This window comes from Furipterus horrens, unplaced genomic scaffold, assembly GCF_987537825.1.
Source record: "Furipterus horrens unplaced genomic scaffold, mFurHor1.1.pri manual_scaffold_13, whole genome shotgun sequence".
NCBI lineage: Eukaryota > Metazoa > Chordata > Mammalia > Chiroptera > Furipteridae > Furipterus > Furipterus horrens.
In genome coordinates, this window is record NW_028327183.1 from 39,190,282 (window position 1) to 39,208,210 (window position 17,929).

A 17,929-nucleotide genomic window follows, 5' to 3' on the forward strand; every position below is an offset into this window, starting at 1 on the left:
AGCACAAGTAGCAGCCATTTCAGATTGATTTATAGCTCAAGCAGGATGGCCCCAGGCAAAACGCAAGTGGAGGCTGACCTTGGCCTGCACCACCCAGGAAACCCCAGGGCCAGTGCACCCAGTGGACAGCCACAGACCATGTCAGAGCAACCACCACCCTGCCCACATACAGCTGATCCTCCACGGAGGGTGGAGGTTGGTGGTAAGTGGTCACAGCCAATCCTTGCAGCTGACTAGCCTGGATAAATCCCTCTCATTGATCTGCCTTCAGCAACAAGGCTCAGCTACTAGAGGAGGGTGTACTCAGCCCACACAAAGGGCACACCTCGAGTACACAGTCTGGGTGATAGGGGAGAGTGTGCCACTGGATCCTACAGGACACCTACCACCTACTACATTAAGTTATGTTACCAAGACATGGAGTCAAAGAAGCTCTACCTGATACATAGAAACAAACACAGGGAGGCTGCCAAAACAAGGAGACAAAGAAACATAGCCCAAATGAAAGAACAGATCAAAACTCCAAAAAAATAGCTAAATGAAATGGAGATAAGCAATCTCTCAGATGCAGAGTTCAAAACCCTGGTTATAAGGATGCTCAAGGAACTTAGTGAGGACCTCAACAGCATAAAAAAGATCCAGTCAGACTTCCAGCCAAGATGGAGGCTTAGACAGACATGCTGCGTCTCCCTCCACAACTAAGAAGGAATAGAACTACCTCAAAACTAAAGACAACCAGAAGTTCCAGAAAATAGATCTGCATGGAAGTCCAACAAACAAAGATATAAAGAAGAAATACTCATCCAGACAGGTAAGAGGGGCGGAGCCAGGGCGGAGAGGATGCAGTGTGGTGGCAGCAGCAGTTGCAGCAGTGGTGGCAGTGGCAGGCCAGTGGAAAGCACAGTCACACATTTTTAAAAGTCAGAAGGGACACTTGGGGTGCGTTCCCAGCCCCAGGTCTGGCTGCGCAGCTCACAGTCCCGGTGCTGGGGAAAATAAAGCCTCATTGCTTCTGGCTGTGAAAACAAGTGGGGATTGGGGCAGAGGAAGAAACTGCCAATCTCTCAGTAGAGTCTGCTTGTTTAAAGGGCCCACACAGTCCTAGAACATCTGCAAACCACCCACTCTGGGAATGATAGCCAGGGCAACAGCTAGAGAAGCACCAGTCCCATACGAAAATTCGAGAAGTTCCTGGAAAAGATGCAAGTGCTGAGCAAGCAACATTGTTACTTCTCAGACCTCTCCCCCATATACAGCGCCACAATGTGGTGAAACGGGTCACCCATAATGATGAATACCTAAGACTCCACCCCTTACAACATAATAGGAGTGAGACACAGAGGCAAACAAACACAAGAGCCTGTCAAGATGAGGAGACAAAGAAGTATGGCCCAAAAGAGGGAACAGATCAAGTTTCCCGTGGGAGAACTAAGCAATGAGGAGATAGCCAACCTAACAGATGCAGAGTTCAAAACACTGGTGATAAAGATGCTCAACAGGCTTGACAGATATGCTTGAGTATGGCAAACACATAAGAGAAGAACTGAAGGCTATGCTAAATGAAACAAAGAAAAATCCACACAAAACCAATGGTGAAGGAAAGGAAACCAGGGTTCAGATCAATGATTGGAACGTAAGGAAGAAAAAACCAGTCAACCAGTACAGAATGAGGAAACAAGAATTGAAAAACATGAGGAGAAACTTAGGAACCTCTGGGACAACTTTAAACATGCTAACATTCAAATTATAGGGGTTCCAGAAGAAAAAGAGCATAAAATTGAAAACTTGTGTGAAAAAATAATGAAGGAAAAGTTCCCAAATTTGTCAAAGGAAATAGACGTACAAGTCCAGGAAGCACAGAGAGTCACAAACAAGCTAGACCCAAAGAGGACCATACCAAGACACATTATTATTAAAATGCCAAAGGTTCAAGAGAATCTTAAAAGCAGCAAGAGAGAAGAGGAGAGTTACCTACAAAGTAGTGCCTATAAGACTATCAGCTGATTTCTCAAAAGAAACATTGCAGGCAAGAAGGGACTGGCAAGAAGTATTCAAAGTGATGAAAAGCAACGATCTACAACCAAGATTACTCTATCCAGCAAAGCTATCATTTAGAATGGAAAGGCAGATAAAGTGCTTCCCAGACAAGGTAAAGCTAAAAGAGTTCATCATCACCAAGCCATTATTATATGAAATGTTAAAGGGATTTATTTAAGAAAAAGAAGATCAAAGCTTTGAACAATAAAATGGCAAAAATACATATGTATCAACAATTTAATCTAAAAAACAAACTAAGAAAACAAGAACAGAGACAGAGTCATGGATTCAGAGAGCATTTTGATGGTTGCCAGATGGGAGGAGAGTGTGGGGGAATGTATGAAGGGGCAAGGGGATTAAGAAGTACTAATAGGTAGTTACAGAATAGTCATAGAGATGTAAAGTACAGCACAGGAAATGGAGTAACCAAAGAACTTATATGCATGACCTATCAACGTGAGCAATGGTGGGGATATTGCCTGAGGGAGTGAGGGTGCTGGGTGGAGGGGAGCAAAGGGGGGAAAATCAGGACAACTGTAATAGCATAATCAATAAAATACAATTTAATAAAAAGACAAGAGATGACAAGGAATGGTGAGAAGGTGGAGGAAAAGGTAACTTTTTTCATATTGGTAGGAATAAAAATTGGTATGGCCATTATGGAAAATAGTATAGAGGTTCCTCACAAAGTTAAAAATAGAACTACCCCTCCCTACTCTTCACCAACTTTGTGAGCATTATGATCCAGCAATCCCACTTCTGGGTATATATATATCCTAAGGAAATAAAACGATTATCTTAGATATCTGTGCTCTCACGTTTGTTGCAGCATATTCGCAATAGCCAAGCTATGGAAACAACCTAAGTATCTGTCATTGGATAAATGGATAAGGTGAATGTCAAAGGATATATATGTGTGTGTGTGTGTGTGTGTGTGTGTGTGTGTACCAAAACACAATGGAATATGATTCAACCTTTTTTAAAAAAGAAATCTTCTCATTCATGGTAACATGAATGAACCTGGAGGGCGTTATACCAAGTGAAATAAGCCAGTTAGAGAAAGACAAATGTCACATGGTATCACTTACATTTGGAACCTAAAAAAAAAAAGTTACACTTGTAGAAACAGAAACACAAAGTAGGAAAGTGAGTGGGGCAAGGAACAGAGAGAGGTTGGTAAAAGGGTACAGACTCTCGGTCATAAGATGAATTTTTTAAAAAATGGATAAGGAGCCCTCTGGACTGTTCAGGGCTTCAGAAATCACAAGATTTGATGTCATGTACACACACCTTTGTAGCTCAATATCTCTGTATCACAAAGTTACAAACAATCTAACTTTAAAAGTACATCGGGTTTATTTTTGACTGAATAATAAATCACATGATTAAAAATGTAAAATATAAGAAGGTATGAAGTGAGAAGTCTCACTGTCACCTCTCTCAACCTACCTTTCCTCCACTACCACTGCTGTGAGTAAGCATTAATTTCTTTTGTATCCTGCCATCATTTTTTTCAGATATTACTTTCCTTATTTCTTTTATAATAGGTAATGAACTATACATACTAGTCTATGTCACTTAATATATTCTAAAGATACAAGGCATGCCCTCATTATTTTTCCTACAGGTGCCCATTATTATTCTTTGTGTACATATTATGTATAGCTTATTTGATTATTCCCTGCTAACAGACAGGGAGTGCTTTGTCCCCAATCTTTTGCTATTACAACACATTCTGTAGTCAGGACTGCTATGGATAATTGTGTACTTTACAAGGGTGAAGTTTATAGCACAGATATTGTATATTTCTAGGAGATGGAAGTAAATGTGCTGAGGAAGTCTCTCTATGGTTCATCAGCAATGCTGACTACTATGATTACCCTTGCACATACATCATTCTGTATGTGCAGTTATATCTAAGGATAAACTTCCAAGAGTGGGATTGCTGGGTTAAAGGGTAAATGCATTTATCATTTGGACAGGTTTTGCCATCCCTTTTTCCCTCTCATTAACATCATATGAGAGTGCCTGTTTCCCCACAGCCTCACCACCAGACTGCACTGTCAAATATTTGGATGTTTGCCAATCTGATAGGTAAAAAATGGTATTGCATTGCATTTTTAATTCATACTTCTACTGTTATAGGACCTGTTAATCATCTTTTCATGTTATTTCTCTCATGTTATTTGTTCAGTGACATGACCATGGCCTTGGCTTGTTTTTCTCTTGGGATGTTGGTGTTTTTCTTCTTGATTTCTAGGAACTCTTTATATATTAACTGATTATAACTTTGTTAGTGATAGGAGTTGCATTTGTTTTTTCAAGTTCATTGTTTTTCTTTTGCCTTTGCTTATGGTGTTTTATTTATTTATTTATTTATTTGACCATGCTGAATACTTAATTTTTATGTAGAAAATCATTTTAAATATTTGATTAATTTTTAATAAACTCGGTAATATAGAAATACATTCCTCTTATAAAGAAATTCAGAACTTACCGCTATCTCTGTCCCCACCCCTAATTCTGTTCTCCTCCCATCTCTTCAAAGGCTGCCACGATTATCCACTCTCCAACTTTTTATTTCTGCATCTCCATTCATATGTAAATCTGCACTAAAAATATATAGCATTGTTTTACAGTTTCCCAAGTTCTTCAATGTTGACAGAGTTCTTGACAGTTTGCAAAGCACTGATAAGCATTGATAAGTACTTTGCAGATTCCAAACTTCTACTTTAGTTGGGAAAGCCCTTTCTGGTGGTTGAAAACACATTAAAAGCTACTAATTTATTCTTTGTCAGTGTTATTTTAAGGTTTTCTTTATTATATTTTTAATCTGCAAATATTTTTGGATGTGTCTCTAAATTAAAAGACTTCTTTTTCAAAACATCTTTGTTGAGATATAATTCACATTTTATAAAATTCACCCATTTAAAATGTACAATTTTTCCCTGGCAGTGTGGCTAAGTGGACTGAGTGCCAATCTGTAAACTGAAAGGCCTCTGGTTCAAGTCCCAGTCAGGATACATGCCTGGGTTGCGGGCCAGGTCCCTAGTTGTGGGTGTGTGAGGGGCAACCTATCAATGTATCTATAGCATATCGATGTTTCTCTCCCTCTCTTTCTCTCTCCCTTCTCTAAAATAAATAAATAAAATGTTTAAAATGTATTATTCAATGATTTTTTTGTCTATTCACAGAATTGTGCAACCATCGCTACAATATAATTTTAGAACATTTTAATCACCCTCAGAAAGAAACCTCATGCCCTTTGGCAGTCACTTCCCATTTCCTTCACCCAGGTCCCTGGAACCCACTAATCTACCTTCTGTCTCTATAGATTTGCCTATTCTGGACATTTTACATAAATGGAATTGTACACTAGATGGTCTTAAAAAGCTTTCGTTTTACTTAACAAGCCACAATGTCTTTATCACCCCTAACCAAAACCAAAGCAATAAAAAACAAAACAAAAATATCCACAATTCAAATATCAACTTGGTGTTCAAATTTCCAAATCTCATAAATATCACATATAATTTTTTGCAACTTCTTTCAACCAGGATCCAAACAAGGCCCACCCATTACATTACAATTGGTTGCTGTTTCTTTAAACCTCCTTTGATCTACTGCTTCCCTTCATCACTTCCGCTTTTCCTGGCATTTCATCTGCTGGAGATCCAGGTTATTGGTCCTGCAGAGCCGCACTGCCTGACAGAAATACAGTGTGAGCAATATGTATAATTCAAAACTTCCTAGTACCCATGCTTTAGAAAAAGGAAAAAGAAATATGTGAAATTATTTTAACAATATGTTTTGTCTAATCTAACATACACAAAATATGATTTCAACATATAATCAATTGCAAAATTATTAGATATTTTGAATTCTTTTTTTTACATTAAGTCTTCAAGATCCAGTATGTAGTTTTTACACTTGGAGCACACCTCAGTTTTGCTCCAGCCATGATTGAAATGCTCAGTAGCCACCTGTGACTCATGGCTATCATTTGACAGCACTGTTCTTGTTTGCAGTTTTCCACAGTTTGTATCAGGCTGATGGAACCTTGTCGCATCACCTTCTGTGTTCCTCTGTCCCATGTGTTTCCTGTAAACTTGGGCTTATGTCAAGAACCTCGATCAGACTCAAGCGTGGAATTTTTCTTCTTTCTTTTCTCTTTTTTAATTAATTTTTTTTTTTTTTTTTTTTTTTTTTGCCAGCACCTTCCTTTGTGGAGGCACATCCTGCTCCGCAGTCTCTCCTTTTGTGATGTCCTCAGCCCTCATGCCAATGCCCAGACATGTTAGTTCATTAGAGATTGTGAGCAGTGATCCTCTCATTCCTAAATGTTTGACCATTTACCAAGCATTGTGTGGTTTTCCAAACTCTTCACAAATCTTTGCATTTTTACAATATGTTTTTCAGTTTCTTTATGGTTTAAAAACAAGTTCAGGATTTCTTAAAAGGGACTTTTTAATTTTCAAAAATTGTACTAGTTATAAATTCTTCTCAGTTTTCAAGATGCTTAATTCATTTGATAAATATGTGCTGAGCCCTGTGTGTAGGAGCAAGCAGAACAGATGTCCTGCCCTCAGAGCTGATGGGCCAGTGGGAAGAGGCAAATTTTTAAAAAGTAAATAAACTAAATAACTTCAGATTATGATCTGTGATCTGAAGAAAATGAGCAGGATGGCATGCAAGAGAGCATGGGCTGAGTAAGCTCTGTTAACTGGGTGGTCAGGTAAGGTCTTTCTAGAACAGGATATTGAAGCTAAGAGCTGAAAGCTACCATGTGAAGGTGGGGCGGGGTGGGGGCATATTGTCACATTCCAGGTGAAGGTGACAGCAAATGTAAAAGCTGAAAGGTGGTAACATGACAAAGGGTGCAAAGGAGGCTGTGTGGCTAGAGAGAGCTCTTGAGGGGGCAAGAGGAAGAAATAAAGTCTGAGAGGTAAGGGGGACAGAGGTTCAGGGTCTGGTTGGCTGCAGGGACTTAGACTTTCAACCTGAATAAGATGGAGTCAAGGGAGGATTCTGAGCAGAAGAAGGGGTGATGGAATGTGACCTGACTCAGATATTTCCAGGGTCTCTTCAGCTGTGTGTGGACAACAGACTGTGGAGACAAATGGGGAGATAGGAGACAATAGGGAGCAAAACCAGTGTGGGGTTTACGGAGGGAGGGAAAATCTGTGGGTTCTAGATGTGTTGAAAGCACAGCTGGCAGATTTGCTGATGGATCAGGTATAGGTGGTGAGATAAAAGAGGAATCAAGGGTGGTGATTCAAAGATTTTAGCTTAAGCGCTTGGGTGGGTGGTAATGCTATTCCTGAGATGGGTAAGACTGTGGGAGGACAAGTTTTGAAATCAAGAGTTCACTTTTGGCCATTTCCAAACTGGGGTAGAGATCCACAAGGAGACATCAGGTAGGATTTTCAGCTGTGTCTGGATTCTGGAGAGCAGTCAGAACTGGGATGTAGACTTGGCCATCATTGGTGTGAGATGACATCCAGAGCCATGGGCCTTAATGATATCTCCTGGAGAGTGTATATGTAAAAAAGGGGGTCCAACTTCCAGGCCTGGAGCCCCCCAACCTTTAGAGGCCTGGAAAAAAATACTTCAGCAAAGGAAAAGGACAACCGTCAGAGAACAAGGTACTTCAAAAGAAGAGGGTGGGCAAATAGACAATGACAAAGAGAGAGTAGCAAATCACAAGAGCAAAGTCCAGGACTGAATGGAGGGGATGGAGTCCCAGGCCCTCACTGGATGGGGGCGGGGGGGGGGCTTTTAAGAGGAACAGTGTCACACTGCATCATAAGGGAGGAGATAGTTCAGTGGAGCGAGGGTAGAAGGTGAGGAGTTCCTGTGTGATTATGTCTCCACGCTTTGCGGTTTCTAGAGCCCTTCATGATTTGCAAAGCATGTTACTCATTTAGAAAGCATTTTTGCAAAGTTCTTGGCTACAAAGCACTTTTTAGAGACAGAAAATTTCGCTTTTGTTCATATCCCAAGGCAGTATTTTTCAAACTGCATGTTGCAACCTACCTGTGGGTCATGAAATTCATTTAGCTGAGTCATGACCAGCATCTTTAGAAGAAAAATAGAACATTACAGAGTGAGTGGTACAGTGGAAGCCAGAACTGTGTCATGGAATCTCTTTTTTGTAAAATGTATTCTTACTCTGGGTGCAGTCAAAACATTTGAAAAACTGCCCTAGAGAGCATTTTGCAAAGTACATAGGAGATCAGCACCAGAATGTTCAATGTAAGTATTGTCTGCAAAGTAAAACACTGAAAATAACCTCAATGTCCATCATCAGAAGAAAGAGTGTTGTATTTATGAAACAGAATACTACAGCACAGTAAAATGAAATCACTTGATCTACATATCAACACAGACAGATCTAGAAAACATACAGTTGAGTGAAAAAGAAGTGAGCTTCAAATTACATGATTCTTAAAATAAAAGAAACGCGCAGGACATTATATATTTTTGTGGGGAAATGATGGAATATAGGTAGTAGAAGTATTGACACATGTTTGGAAGGATACACCAACTCCAAGACAGCAAGTGCCTTGTTGTGTGTGTGCTGGGGGGTGGGGGGTGAGTAAGAGAAGACTAGAGAGAGGGCTCCACTCATACCTGTAATGTTTTGAGTTCCAAAATATGTAAAAACATGTAGTATTTGAAAAATATCTCATCATGAGTATTTGTTAACTCTGGAGCGATGGGCATATCACTCTTTGTTTCCAGGTGAAATTCAGAACCTCCATGTGTCAGGTGTCAATTATTTAGCTGCTGGAAAGCGTGGGGGCACTTGGGAAAGGGACAGAGGTTGTGGCATGTATCAGCCAGGGCCCTATCCTTATGCAGGCTGGCCTGGAGGAAAGAGTAGTTACCTAACTAGGACATAGAAGGAGCTGTGTGGACAGGGTTGCAGGACTCACCTTGGAGCAAGGGACACAGCCAACAAAGGCAGAAAGCCAGGGCAAGAAATGCCACAGCTCCATTCTCCTCCTGCTCCCTGACCCTAACTGAAGGGACCCTGCCTACAGCCAGAGGACCACGAGCATGGGTGGCTATCTGAGGCAGGGTGGAGTGCGGCCTGGAGGGGCACACCAGGATCTCTTACCAATTACTACACGAGGGCTTAGTTTCAGCAGTTCACATCTAGCCCTCAATGTACCTCACAGTAGGTGGTGGCTCAGCTTTGTGGAAATGCAGCATTTCAGTATTTAATGGTTGGTACAGTTTTGCCAGTGCCAACATATTGAGTGTCAGCCTTGGGTACTGGTGATATGGTTCTGGACTATTCTGTCTTCATGAAAAGCCCATAGTTGTTTTAAGAAGAGCATTGAGGGTCCATGGGCCACCCCTCTGACCTCTTCCCCACCCCTGTCCACACCCAGGCCATGGACAGCCAGAAGCAGTTCACCAGTCCCGAAATCCAGTTCCTGTTGTCATGCTCTGAAGCAGATGAAAACGAGATGATCAACTGTGAGGAGTTCGCCAACCGCTTCCAGGAGCCAGCACGCGAAATTGGCTTCAACGTGGCTGTGCTGCTGACCAACCTGTCAGAGCATGTGCCGCATGACCCGCGCCTGCGCAACTTCCTAGAGCTAGCTGAGAGCATCCTGGAGTACTTCCGGCCCTACCTGGGCCGCATCGAGATCATGGGCGCCTCTCGCCGCATCGAGCGCATCTACTTTGAGATCTCAGAGACTAACCGCGCCCAGTGGGAGATGCCCCAGGTCAGAGGACTTGCACGCATGCATGCTGGCCTGTGGGCTTTGGGGGCATGCTCCTCACACGCTTGGACCCCACACAGGCCTATGCATGCTTTGCACATCTGCTCTGAAGACCTGAGGGGCATTTGCTGTGCTCGTGCAAGCCCATGCCCACCCTTTTGCACACATTTTATGGGCCCTGCAGCGTCCTTGCACACCCTTGGTTCCCCCCTTGCCTACCTCCTGCAATCTTGGTGCACACACGGTTGCACACCTCACTGTGGCACACCATGCCTACCATTTGCCCATTCATCCTGGAAGCCCTTATAGTCCTGATGCAATCAAGCCCATACCTTCAGGGACTGGACTTCAGCCCTTGCTCACCTTCCCAGCAGCCCCTGGTGTGCCCTCTTCGGCCACGTTTTTGCACACTCACTTTGGGGACCCTAGGGGGCCTGGTATGCTGGCCCAGCCCTCACCAGCCACTGTATGTGCCCCCAGGTCCTAGCACACAATGCCCATGCTACTTATTCTGGGCCCACATGTGGGCGCACCCTTGCACACTCACTTGGAGGATGTAGCCCTGGCTGCCATATGGTTGTCCATCCTTCAGTCACTCACATCCTTCATGCCCTCACTTATCCCTGACATGCTTATGTTCACCAATGCACACCTGGACCACCTTCTTAAACACCCGTAAAAGACTTCACATGTCCTTCTTGGCCTGATGTGCCCTGGCTCAGCCCCTCACACGTCCAGCCCAAACATCTGAATGCCCTTACACTCATGTGGCCTTAGCACACCCCCTGGCCACCTCATACACTTAGCTTGCATGTGCTTTCCGTCACCCACTCTCTCGCACTACCACATGCCCCTCACACACCCTCAGCCTAGCTGTGCCCCTATTATTCCGTGGCCCTCCTGTTCACACACTTGCACACCAGCTTGCACACTCCCTGCATGCCCTTAAACTTGCACTTCCAGTTTGTTTCTCAGATGCCCCCAGGCACCTGCATTCTTCACATGTTCTTGCACACCCTTCCCCACTTGTAGCCCATGGCACTTCTACTCTCATCACCTCAACAATAGGGCCCCTCGTGTCTCCTCAGTGGACACCTGGCTCATGCACACCTGGGCTCATGTTCCATACTGAGCCCTGTCCTCATGTCCTGGGCCCTTGCACTGACTCCTGGGTTCCCCTTGCATTCATGCCTGCCTCACACGCATTGACCCTATGAATCGTAGACCCCTCCCACATTAATACTCCCTCACATTTTGGTCTCAGGCCCTTTCATGTCTGCCCTGAGTGCCCATCTCCATGTGCACACAGAGCTGCACATGATCGCGTCTCCCAATCTTCCCATGCCGCCACACCTTCCTCATGCCTGATTCCTTCCTCGTTCCTGGTGCCCTCTCACAAGCTCTTGCACATCAGCCCCTTCGCATAATCCACAGGAACCTTCTGGAGTTTTCACACTCAATTGTGTCCCCTGGGGCACCATTGCATATTCACCGCCCCCAATCTGGCCTATAAGTGGTTGCACCAGCCTTGCACCCAGATGCCTGCCACATCCTTGCATCCATTGGAAGCTCAGGTTCATCCCTGGACCTTCCTACTCCTGTCCATGTTCTGCGAGCTCCATCCTCCCCTTTGCCCATCTCACGCTCCCCACGTGACACTCATTTCCTTAATGTGTCCCTTCAGATATCCATATCCACCTGTTCACCCCTTCCTGTCCCACTTTTCCCTGCTGGTCAGGAGTCCACATGTGCCAGTGTGGACCTGCAGCAGTATGATAACAGCAAACACCACATGTCATATATGACTTGCCAGCTGCTGTTCTAATCCCTCAACATCTATTGACTCATTTAATCCTCACGCCAACCTTATAATGTAGGTCCTACTATTGTCCCCCAATTTACAGAGGGGGAAAATTAGGCCCAGAGAGTTACATGGAAATCTTCTAGCTACTCAGTGGCAGAATTGGGATTTGAACCCAGGCAGGCTGGCTGCAGAACCTTTGCACTCAAGCACTATGCTCTGTCTCTCAAAGCAGCTAAAATCATGGATTCTGAAGCTAGCTTGTTGGGAATTCCAGTTCCACATCTGTCACCTATCAGCAGCATCACCGGAGCGTGTGTCCTCCTGCGCCTGCATTTCCTTACCTGTAAAATGAGATTAAGAGCCCCTAGGGGTTGTTTGTAGGGATTAAATGAGATAATACATGTAAGATGCTTGGTACAGGGCCAGGCCTTGTTGAAATTCTTACAAGGGAAACTACAGCGAGCACTATATATGTTTACTATTAATAACGAAAATTATTAATTTTGCTTTAAGTTATTAAAATATAAGTATAAAGTCATAAATAATGCTATTAATAGTGCGCAGAGCTGAGGCTGTCCGTGGCCCCCTTGTCCCCCCACCACGCCCCCCGCACTCCGCGCCGCAGGTGAAAGAATCCAAGCGCCAGTTCATCTTCGACGTGGTGAACGAGGGCGGCGAGTCCGAGAAGATGGAGCTCTTCGTGAGCTTCTGTGAGGACACCATCTTCGAGATGCAGATCGCCGCGCAGATCTCGGAGCCCGAGGGCGAGCCTGAGGAGGACGACGACGAGGGCCCCACCGAGGCGGGCGCTGAGGGCGCTGAGGAGGGCGCGGCGGGGCCCGAGGGCGCGGCGGGGCCGGCGGCGGCGGGCGCAGCCGTGCGCGCGGCGGCCGCGTTGTCTCGGGCCCTGCGCGGGCTCAGCTACCGCAGCCTGCGGCGGCGCGTGCGGCGGCTGCGGCGGCTGACGGCGCGGGAGGCGGCGGCGGCGGCGGGCGCGCTGCTTTGGGCGGCGGTGGCGCGCGCGGGGGCGGCAGGCACGGGGGTGGCGGCGGGCGCGCTGCGCCTGCTCTGGGGCTCGCTCTTCGGTGGCGGCCTCGTGGAGGGGGCCAAGAAGGTGACTGTGACCGAGCTGCTGGCCGGCATGCCCGACCCCACGGGCGACGAGGTGCACGGCGAGCAACCGGCGGGGTCCGGTGGCGACGCCGACGGCGAGGGTGCGGGTGAGGGTACTGGCGACGCCGCGGGAGGCGCGGGCGACGAGGAGGAGGCTCACGAGGCCGGCCGGGGAGGCACCGACGTGGCTGTGGCTGATGGGGGCCCCTTCCGGCCTGAAGCGGCCCCAGGAGGCCTCGGAGACATGGGCGACACGACGCCGGTGGAGCCGCCCACCCCAGAGGGCTCCCCTATCATCAAGAGGAAGCTGGGGGTGAGAGTGCAGGCGAGGGCTTCCGGGTGTGGGAGAGATTGGGGTTAGCAGGGACGACAAAAGGGGGGGAGGGGCTCTCGGAGACAGAGATGAGCAGAGAGAGAAACGGGAGAGAGCCTGAGAGAGAGGCAGAGACAGACGGCGAGACACTGTAGAGACAGAGAAATCGGCCGACTCACAGGTCTCCGCCAGGAGAGTAGCGCCTGCTGAAAAAGGTGGTGTTTCTGTGACAGGCAAAGAAAAAGATATCTGGAGCCACAGAGAGCAAGAGACCATTACCCCAAGGCCAAATTTGAGGGGAAACGGAACCAGAAACTAAAAACAGCCAAGATGGGGTCAGGAACACTGGAAAAGACCCTCAGAGATACAGAGGGTTGTGGGGAATAAGTCACCCACGTGAGCAAGACCCCTACAGCATCCTCTCTGGCCCTTGGTGCTCTGAGGGCCACATGGGGTGCGGTTGTCAAGAGGATGGGAAAATGGGGGAGGAGAACACCACTTGGAGTCAGCCTGACCCCGCACAGTGGTTGGGCAAGATGCTCCACCCCTCTGAGCCTCAGTTTCCCCTCTGTAAAGTGAGAGTCATAATCCCTCTTCCTTCTGGTGTGGGGTTAGTGAAACTTAGATGACCTGGGGGAAATGACCAGAAAGGGACACAGAGATGAGCAGGCAGGTCAGCACTGAGAGGCATTCAGGGATGAGGGCTTGGCCCTGATGCTTGCCCTGCCCCCAGGTGGATGGAGAGGAAGAGGAGGTACCTCCAGAACTAGAGCCAGAACCTGAGCCCGAGCCTGAGAAAGCCGAGTGAGTGACCTTGGGGCCCAAGGTGTCCAGCCCCTATCATTGCCTCCCTCCTGGACTGAGAGCATCCTGAGGTCAGGGCCTGAACCAGGAGGCTGTCCTAGTCACCCTTTGTCTGCAGCATCACCCAGCCCAGACCCAGAGGAGGGGCTCTGTGAAAGGGAAGAGAGAAATGAATGCTCCTCTCTTACTCCCAAGCCTTTGGGAACACAGGCCATCCCCTCTGCATCCGCATGCTTCATCTTGGTCTTCCTCATCTTCCCCATTTTGACTCACACATCTCCTCCTCCAGGAAGTCTACCTTGACACCACCTTCCTAAGGTGAAGAAGTGTCTCCTCTGGGCTCCCACAACCCTCTGAGCTTCCCTTATGCCAGCCCTGATCACACTAGGTTGCCACTGCCTGGTGACAGATTTGTACTCTGTTGGACTGGAGCCCATGGGGATAGGGCCTGAGGTTGTCTCATCACTATGTCCTCAGTACCATCTACACCTGGGCCAGGCATGGGGTTGGGGCCCCAGTGCATGGCTTTGAATGAATGAATGAATGGGTGGATGAATGAACAACTTGCCCAGGTACCTCCTCACTCTGTCATGCTCTGCAGTGCTGAGAATGGGGAGAAGGAAGAAGTCCCTGAGCCCCCACCAGAGCCTCCCAAGAAGACAGCACCGCCTCCAAAGAAGGAAGAAGCTGGAGGTGGGGGCCTGGAATTCTGGGGAGAGCTGGAAGTGCAGAGGGTGAAATTCTTGGTGAGGACACAGCAAGGGCATGCCGAAACTTCCTCTTCATGCTACCTCTTCTCCCCACCCTATTCTTGAGTGAAAGCCAGGCTGGGAAGAGGGCAGAGATGTCCCCAGACAGAGCCGGGAACTGGGCACAGGGCAGCATTTTAAGGGGTCTCCACTTGGCTCTTCAGCCTCTCCCTGATCATGATCCTTATCCCAACCTCCACACCTTTGCTCATCTGGGCCCACCTGCCTAGGCATCCCACCGCCATCCTCTGGCTGGAGCTACATTGCACTGAGGCCACATCTCTTCCTCCTACCATGTCCTGTTTCTTAGCTGCCAGCCTTCAGGTTGGAGCTACCACAGCTACTCCTATTGGGGAGACAACTCATCCAGGCAGGAAGAAGGGAGGGCATTTGGAGGGTCAGGGCCCAGGGCTCCACCTGTCCTGTCTCCTTTCTCAGGCCCAGCCTGACATGAGGAGCTGAGGGAAACATGTTGGGCCGAAGCTGGTTCCGTGAGGGTCCTTGGGAAGAATGAGGGGTGGAGAGAAAAAGAAGGGAGAGATGGAAGTGGGTGTGCTCTGCCTGGGGTAAAGCAGACAGGTTGACCTCACACAGGGAGCAGCAGAGAAGAATGGTTGGGAGCATGGACTCTGAAGCTTAACTGCCTGGCTTCAAATTCCATGTCTGTCACTTCTTGACTATGTGAACTTTAACAAGACATCTCATCTCCCTGAGCCTGTTTCCTCATCTGTAAAGTGGGTGTATTAGTAGTACCCACTTCATAGGGTTGTGGTAAGAATTAAACATATTCATGCAAATAAAACTCTTAGCCCAGATCTTGGTATACAGTAAGCGCCCAATAAATAGGAGGTTGTAGGACCAGGTGCTTGTTTGATGGGAAGAGGGTGGCCTGTGAGCTCTTTTTTTTCTCTCCTCATCATAGAACTACCTCTCCCGGAACTTTTACACCCTGCGATTCCTTGCCCTCTTCTTGGCATTTGCAATCAACTTCATCTTGCTGTTTTATAAGGTGCTGGTCAGGAGGGGCCAGGAGGATCTAGGCTGTGGGGAGGGAGGCCCAGCCCCTAACAAGTTCACAAGGGACAAGGTGTTGGGCCTGGGGTTCCTATAAGTGTTCAGGCTAGACACCTGGATCTTGGGACCCCACTAGGGGGTGAGTATGGGTGTGTAGGTCCATATGGACTGATGCCTGAGTGCCTCTAGCAGTTAGAACAGGGAGCCAGTTCTGGGTTTCATGCTTAGCTCTTCCACTTGTCAGCCCTGTGTCCCTGGGTACAGGCCTTTGCCTCTGCAACACCCGTTGATTTAGTTAAGCTCCTTGGCTTTCACATAAGCTAAAGAGAAATTTGTAGGGAGGAGGAAATGAGAAGTTCATGGACTGGAAGGAAAAGGTTAAGAACCAGACTTCCTCAAGGACAAAGGGATCCTTGGGATCTTGCCAGGGATCTAGGTAACAGGACAGAGAGGACTCTAGCAGAGTGATCGAAGCATGGCTTCTGTGAGATTGAATCCTGGCTCTACCAATCACAGGCTGCATCACTTAGAACAGTAGTTGGCATACAGAAAGGACTGAATAAATGTCAGCAATTAGTGTAAATATTAGTGGTCAGTCTCTTTAAGGCTCCACTACCAAGGTGATCAACTCTGTTTTCAGTCCTCCTGTCACTCAATGCAATAGTCAGATTCCCAGAGCAGAGTTTGATTTGCTAACTAGGGACCTGGGTCCACCCCTTGATCTTGATTGACAGTTCTGCTGAGACTGTATCTGACAGGGGCCCAGTCCAACCTCAGAAATGTAGGCTGTTAATTTTGTTAGTGGGTTCTGGATATGGCAGGCCAGGTGCCAGGACACCGGGATCCTTGCCCTGACTGACTTCTGCCCTGCTTCAGGTCTCAGACTCTCCACCAGGGGAGGATGACATGGAGGGCTCAGCAGCTGGGGACCTGGAAGGCGCAGGGTCTGGTGGTGGCTCTGGCTGGGGCTCAGGGGTCGGTGAAGAAGCTGAGGGTGACGAGGATGAGAACATGGTGTACTACTTCCTGGAGGAGAGCACAGGCTACATGGAGCCTGCCTTGCGTTGCTTGAGCCTGCTGCATACGCTGGTGGCCTTTCTCTGCATCATTGGCTACAACTGCCTCAAGGTGGGCCATGAACATGTTTCTGGGCCTGGGACTGTGTGTGGTGGGGTTGGAGGGTGCTGGGGCACTGCTGAGAGGACCTGGGGCAGGGGCTGGGAGACTTCACACAGTGGTTGGGACAGAGGGGTCCTGGTGTTGGGGTAGCGGCTGGGGGGCAGGTACAGGATTGGGGTCTTCAGCAAGAACAATATTCAAACTGGGAACTGATGCAACTCAAAGCTGAGGAGTCAGGTCCTGTGATTGTTAATTTCTGGATTGAGAGGCAGATTTTGTCATTGGGAATATTTTCTGCATGTTGGTCAGTTGGTGAATTAAAATCTGTAGGGGTGTCTCTGGGGTCTCAGATATAACATGGGTACTAGTGGGGATGTGGATTCTGACATCAACTATGCCTGAGGTTTGTGATGCCCCATAAGCAGTGTTATGAGAGTTCCAATTTGGATTCCATAAGACCTGACCGTTTTAGCAAATCTTGATACTTTATGATTGGATGAACAGAGTTCTTTTTGTCTTAGAAATTTTGCATATGCTGTCCCCTCTGCCTGGAATGCATTGTCTTACTTTCATCTCCTTTCACCTACTTCTGTTTTATTCATCCTTAAGGCCTGAGTTTAGACTTCCCTCCTTTGGGAAGCCCCGGGCTACCTCAGGCACCATTTCTGAGTTCTCCTGTTTTTCTCCTATCCCAGACCTGACCTCTCTGCCCACACTTCCCCATCACTACTCTGATCACCCTGAGGGCTCACACAGGCTCCAGCAAGATCTCCTGGCACCTGCTGAGGCTGTGCTCTCCTGAGGTGCCTCATGCTAGCCCCTTTGCCTCCCTGCACAATCTAGGTGCCCCTGGTGATCTTTAAGCGGGAGAAGGAGCTGGCCCGGAAGCTGGAGTTTGACGGCCTCTACATCACTGAGCAGCCTGAGGATGATGATGTGAAGGGGCAGTGGGACCGACTGGTGCTTAACACACCGTAAGGGCCCAGCCCCACTCCTGGGTGATTGGGGAGAGCACAGCTGGGTTTCCACTCCAGTCCCAGGTTCCTCAAAAGACCAGGGTTTCCATCGTTGCCAGCCCTGACTGATCCTCCCCAAGCCTTGGTCTTCCTCTCCACAATACAGTTATATTTCCTGTGCACTAAAGTACCTGTATGGGTCCTGGTGACCCATGGAGATTCCCAGGTCCCAGCCTTGGAGATTTAGGTTTAGGAAGTCCTGGTTGGAGCCCAGGAACTTG

General features: G+C 47.5%; 1 protein-coding gene across 4 annotated transcripts in view; it reads left to right on the top strand.

Annotated features, from left to right (window-relative positions):
* Window positions 1–17,929, top strand: part of RYR1 (ryanodine receptor 1) — a 111,559-nt gene that overhangs the window by 86,817 nt on the left and 6,813 nt on the right. For all 4 annotated transcript variants that reach the window (XM_090260891.1, XM_090260893.1, XM_090260892.1 and 1 more), the window contains 7 exons: window positions 9,438–9,779; window positions 12,206–13,006; window positions 13,740–13,810; window positions 14,412–14,556; window positions 15,482–15,568; window positions 16,450–16,701; window positions 17,536–17,666. In XM_090260891.1, the coding sequence (XP_090117017.1) occupies window positions 9,438–9,779; window positions 12,206–13,006; window positions 13,740–13,810; window positions 14,412–14,556; window positions 15,482–15,568; window positions 16,450–16,701; window positions 17,536–17,666 (1,829 nt within the window). The remainder of the gene's footprint in view (window positions 1–9,437; window positions 9,780–12,205; window positions 13,007–13,739; window positions 13,811–14,411; window positions 14,557–15,481; window positions 15,569–16,449; window positions 16,702–17,535; window positions 17,667–17,929) is intronic.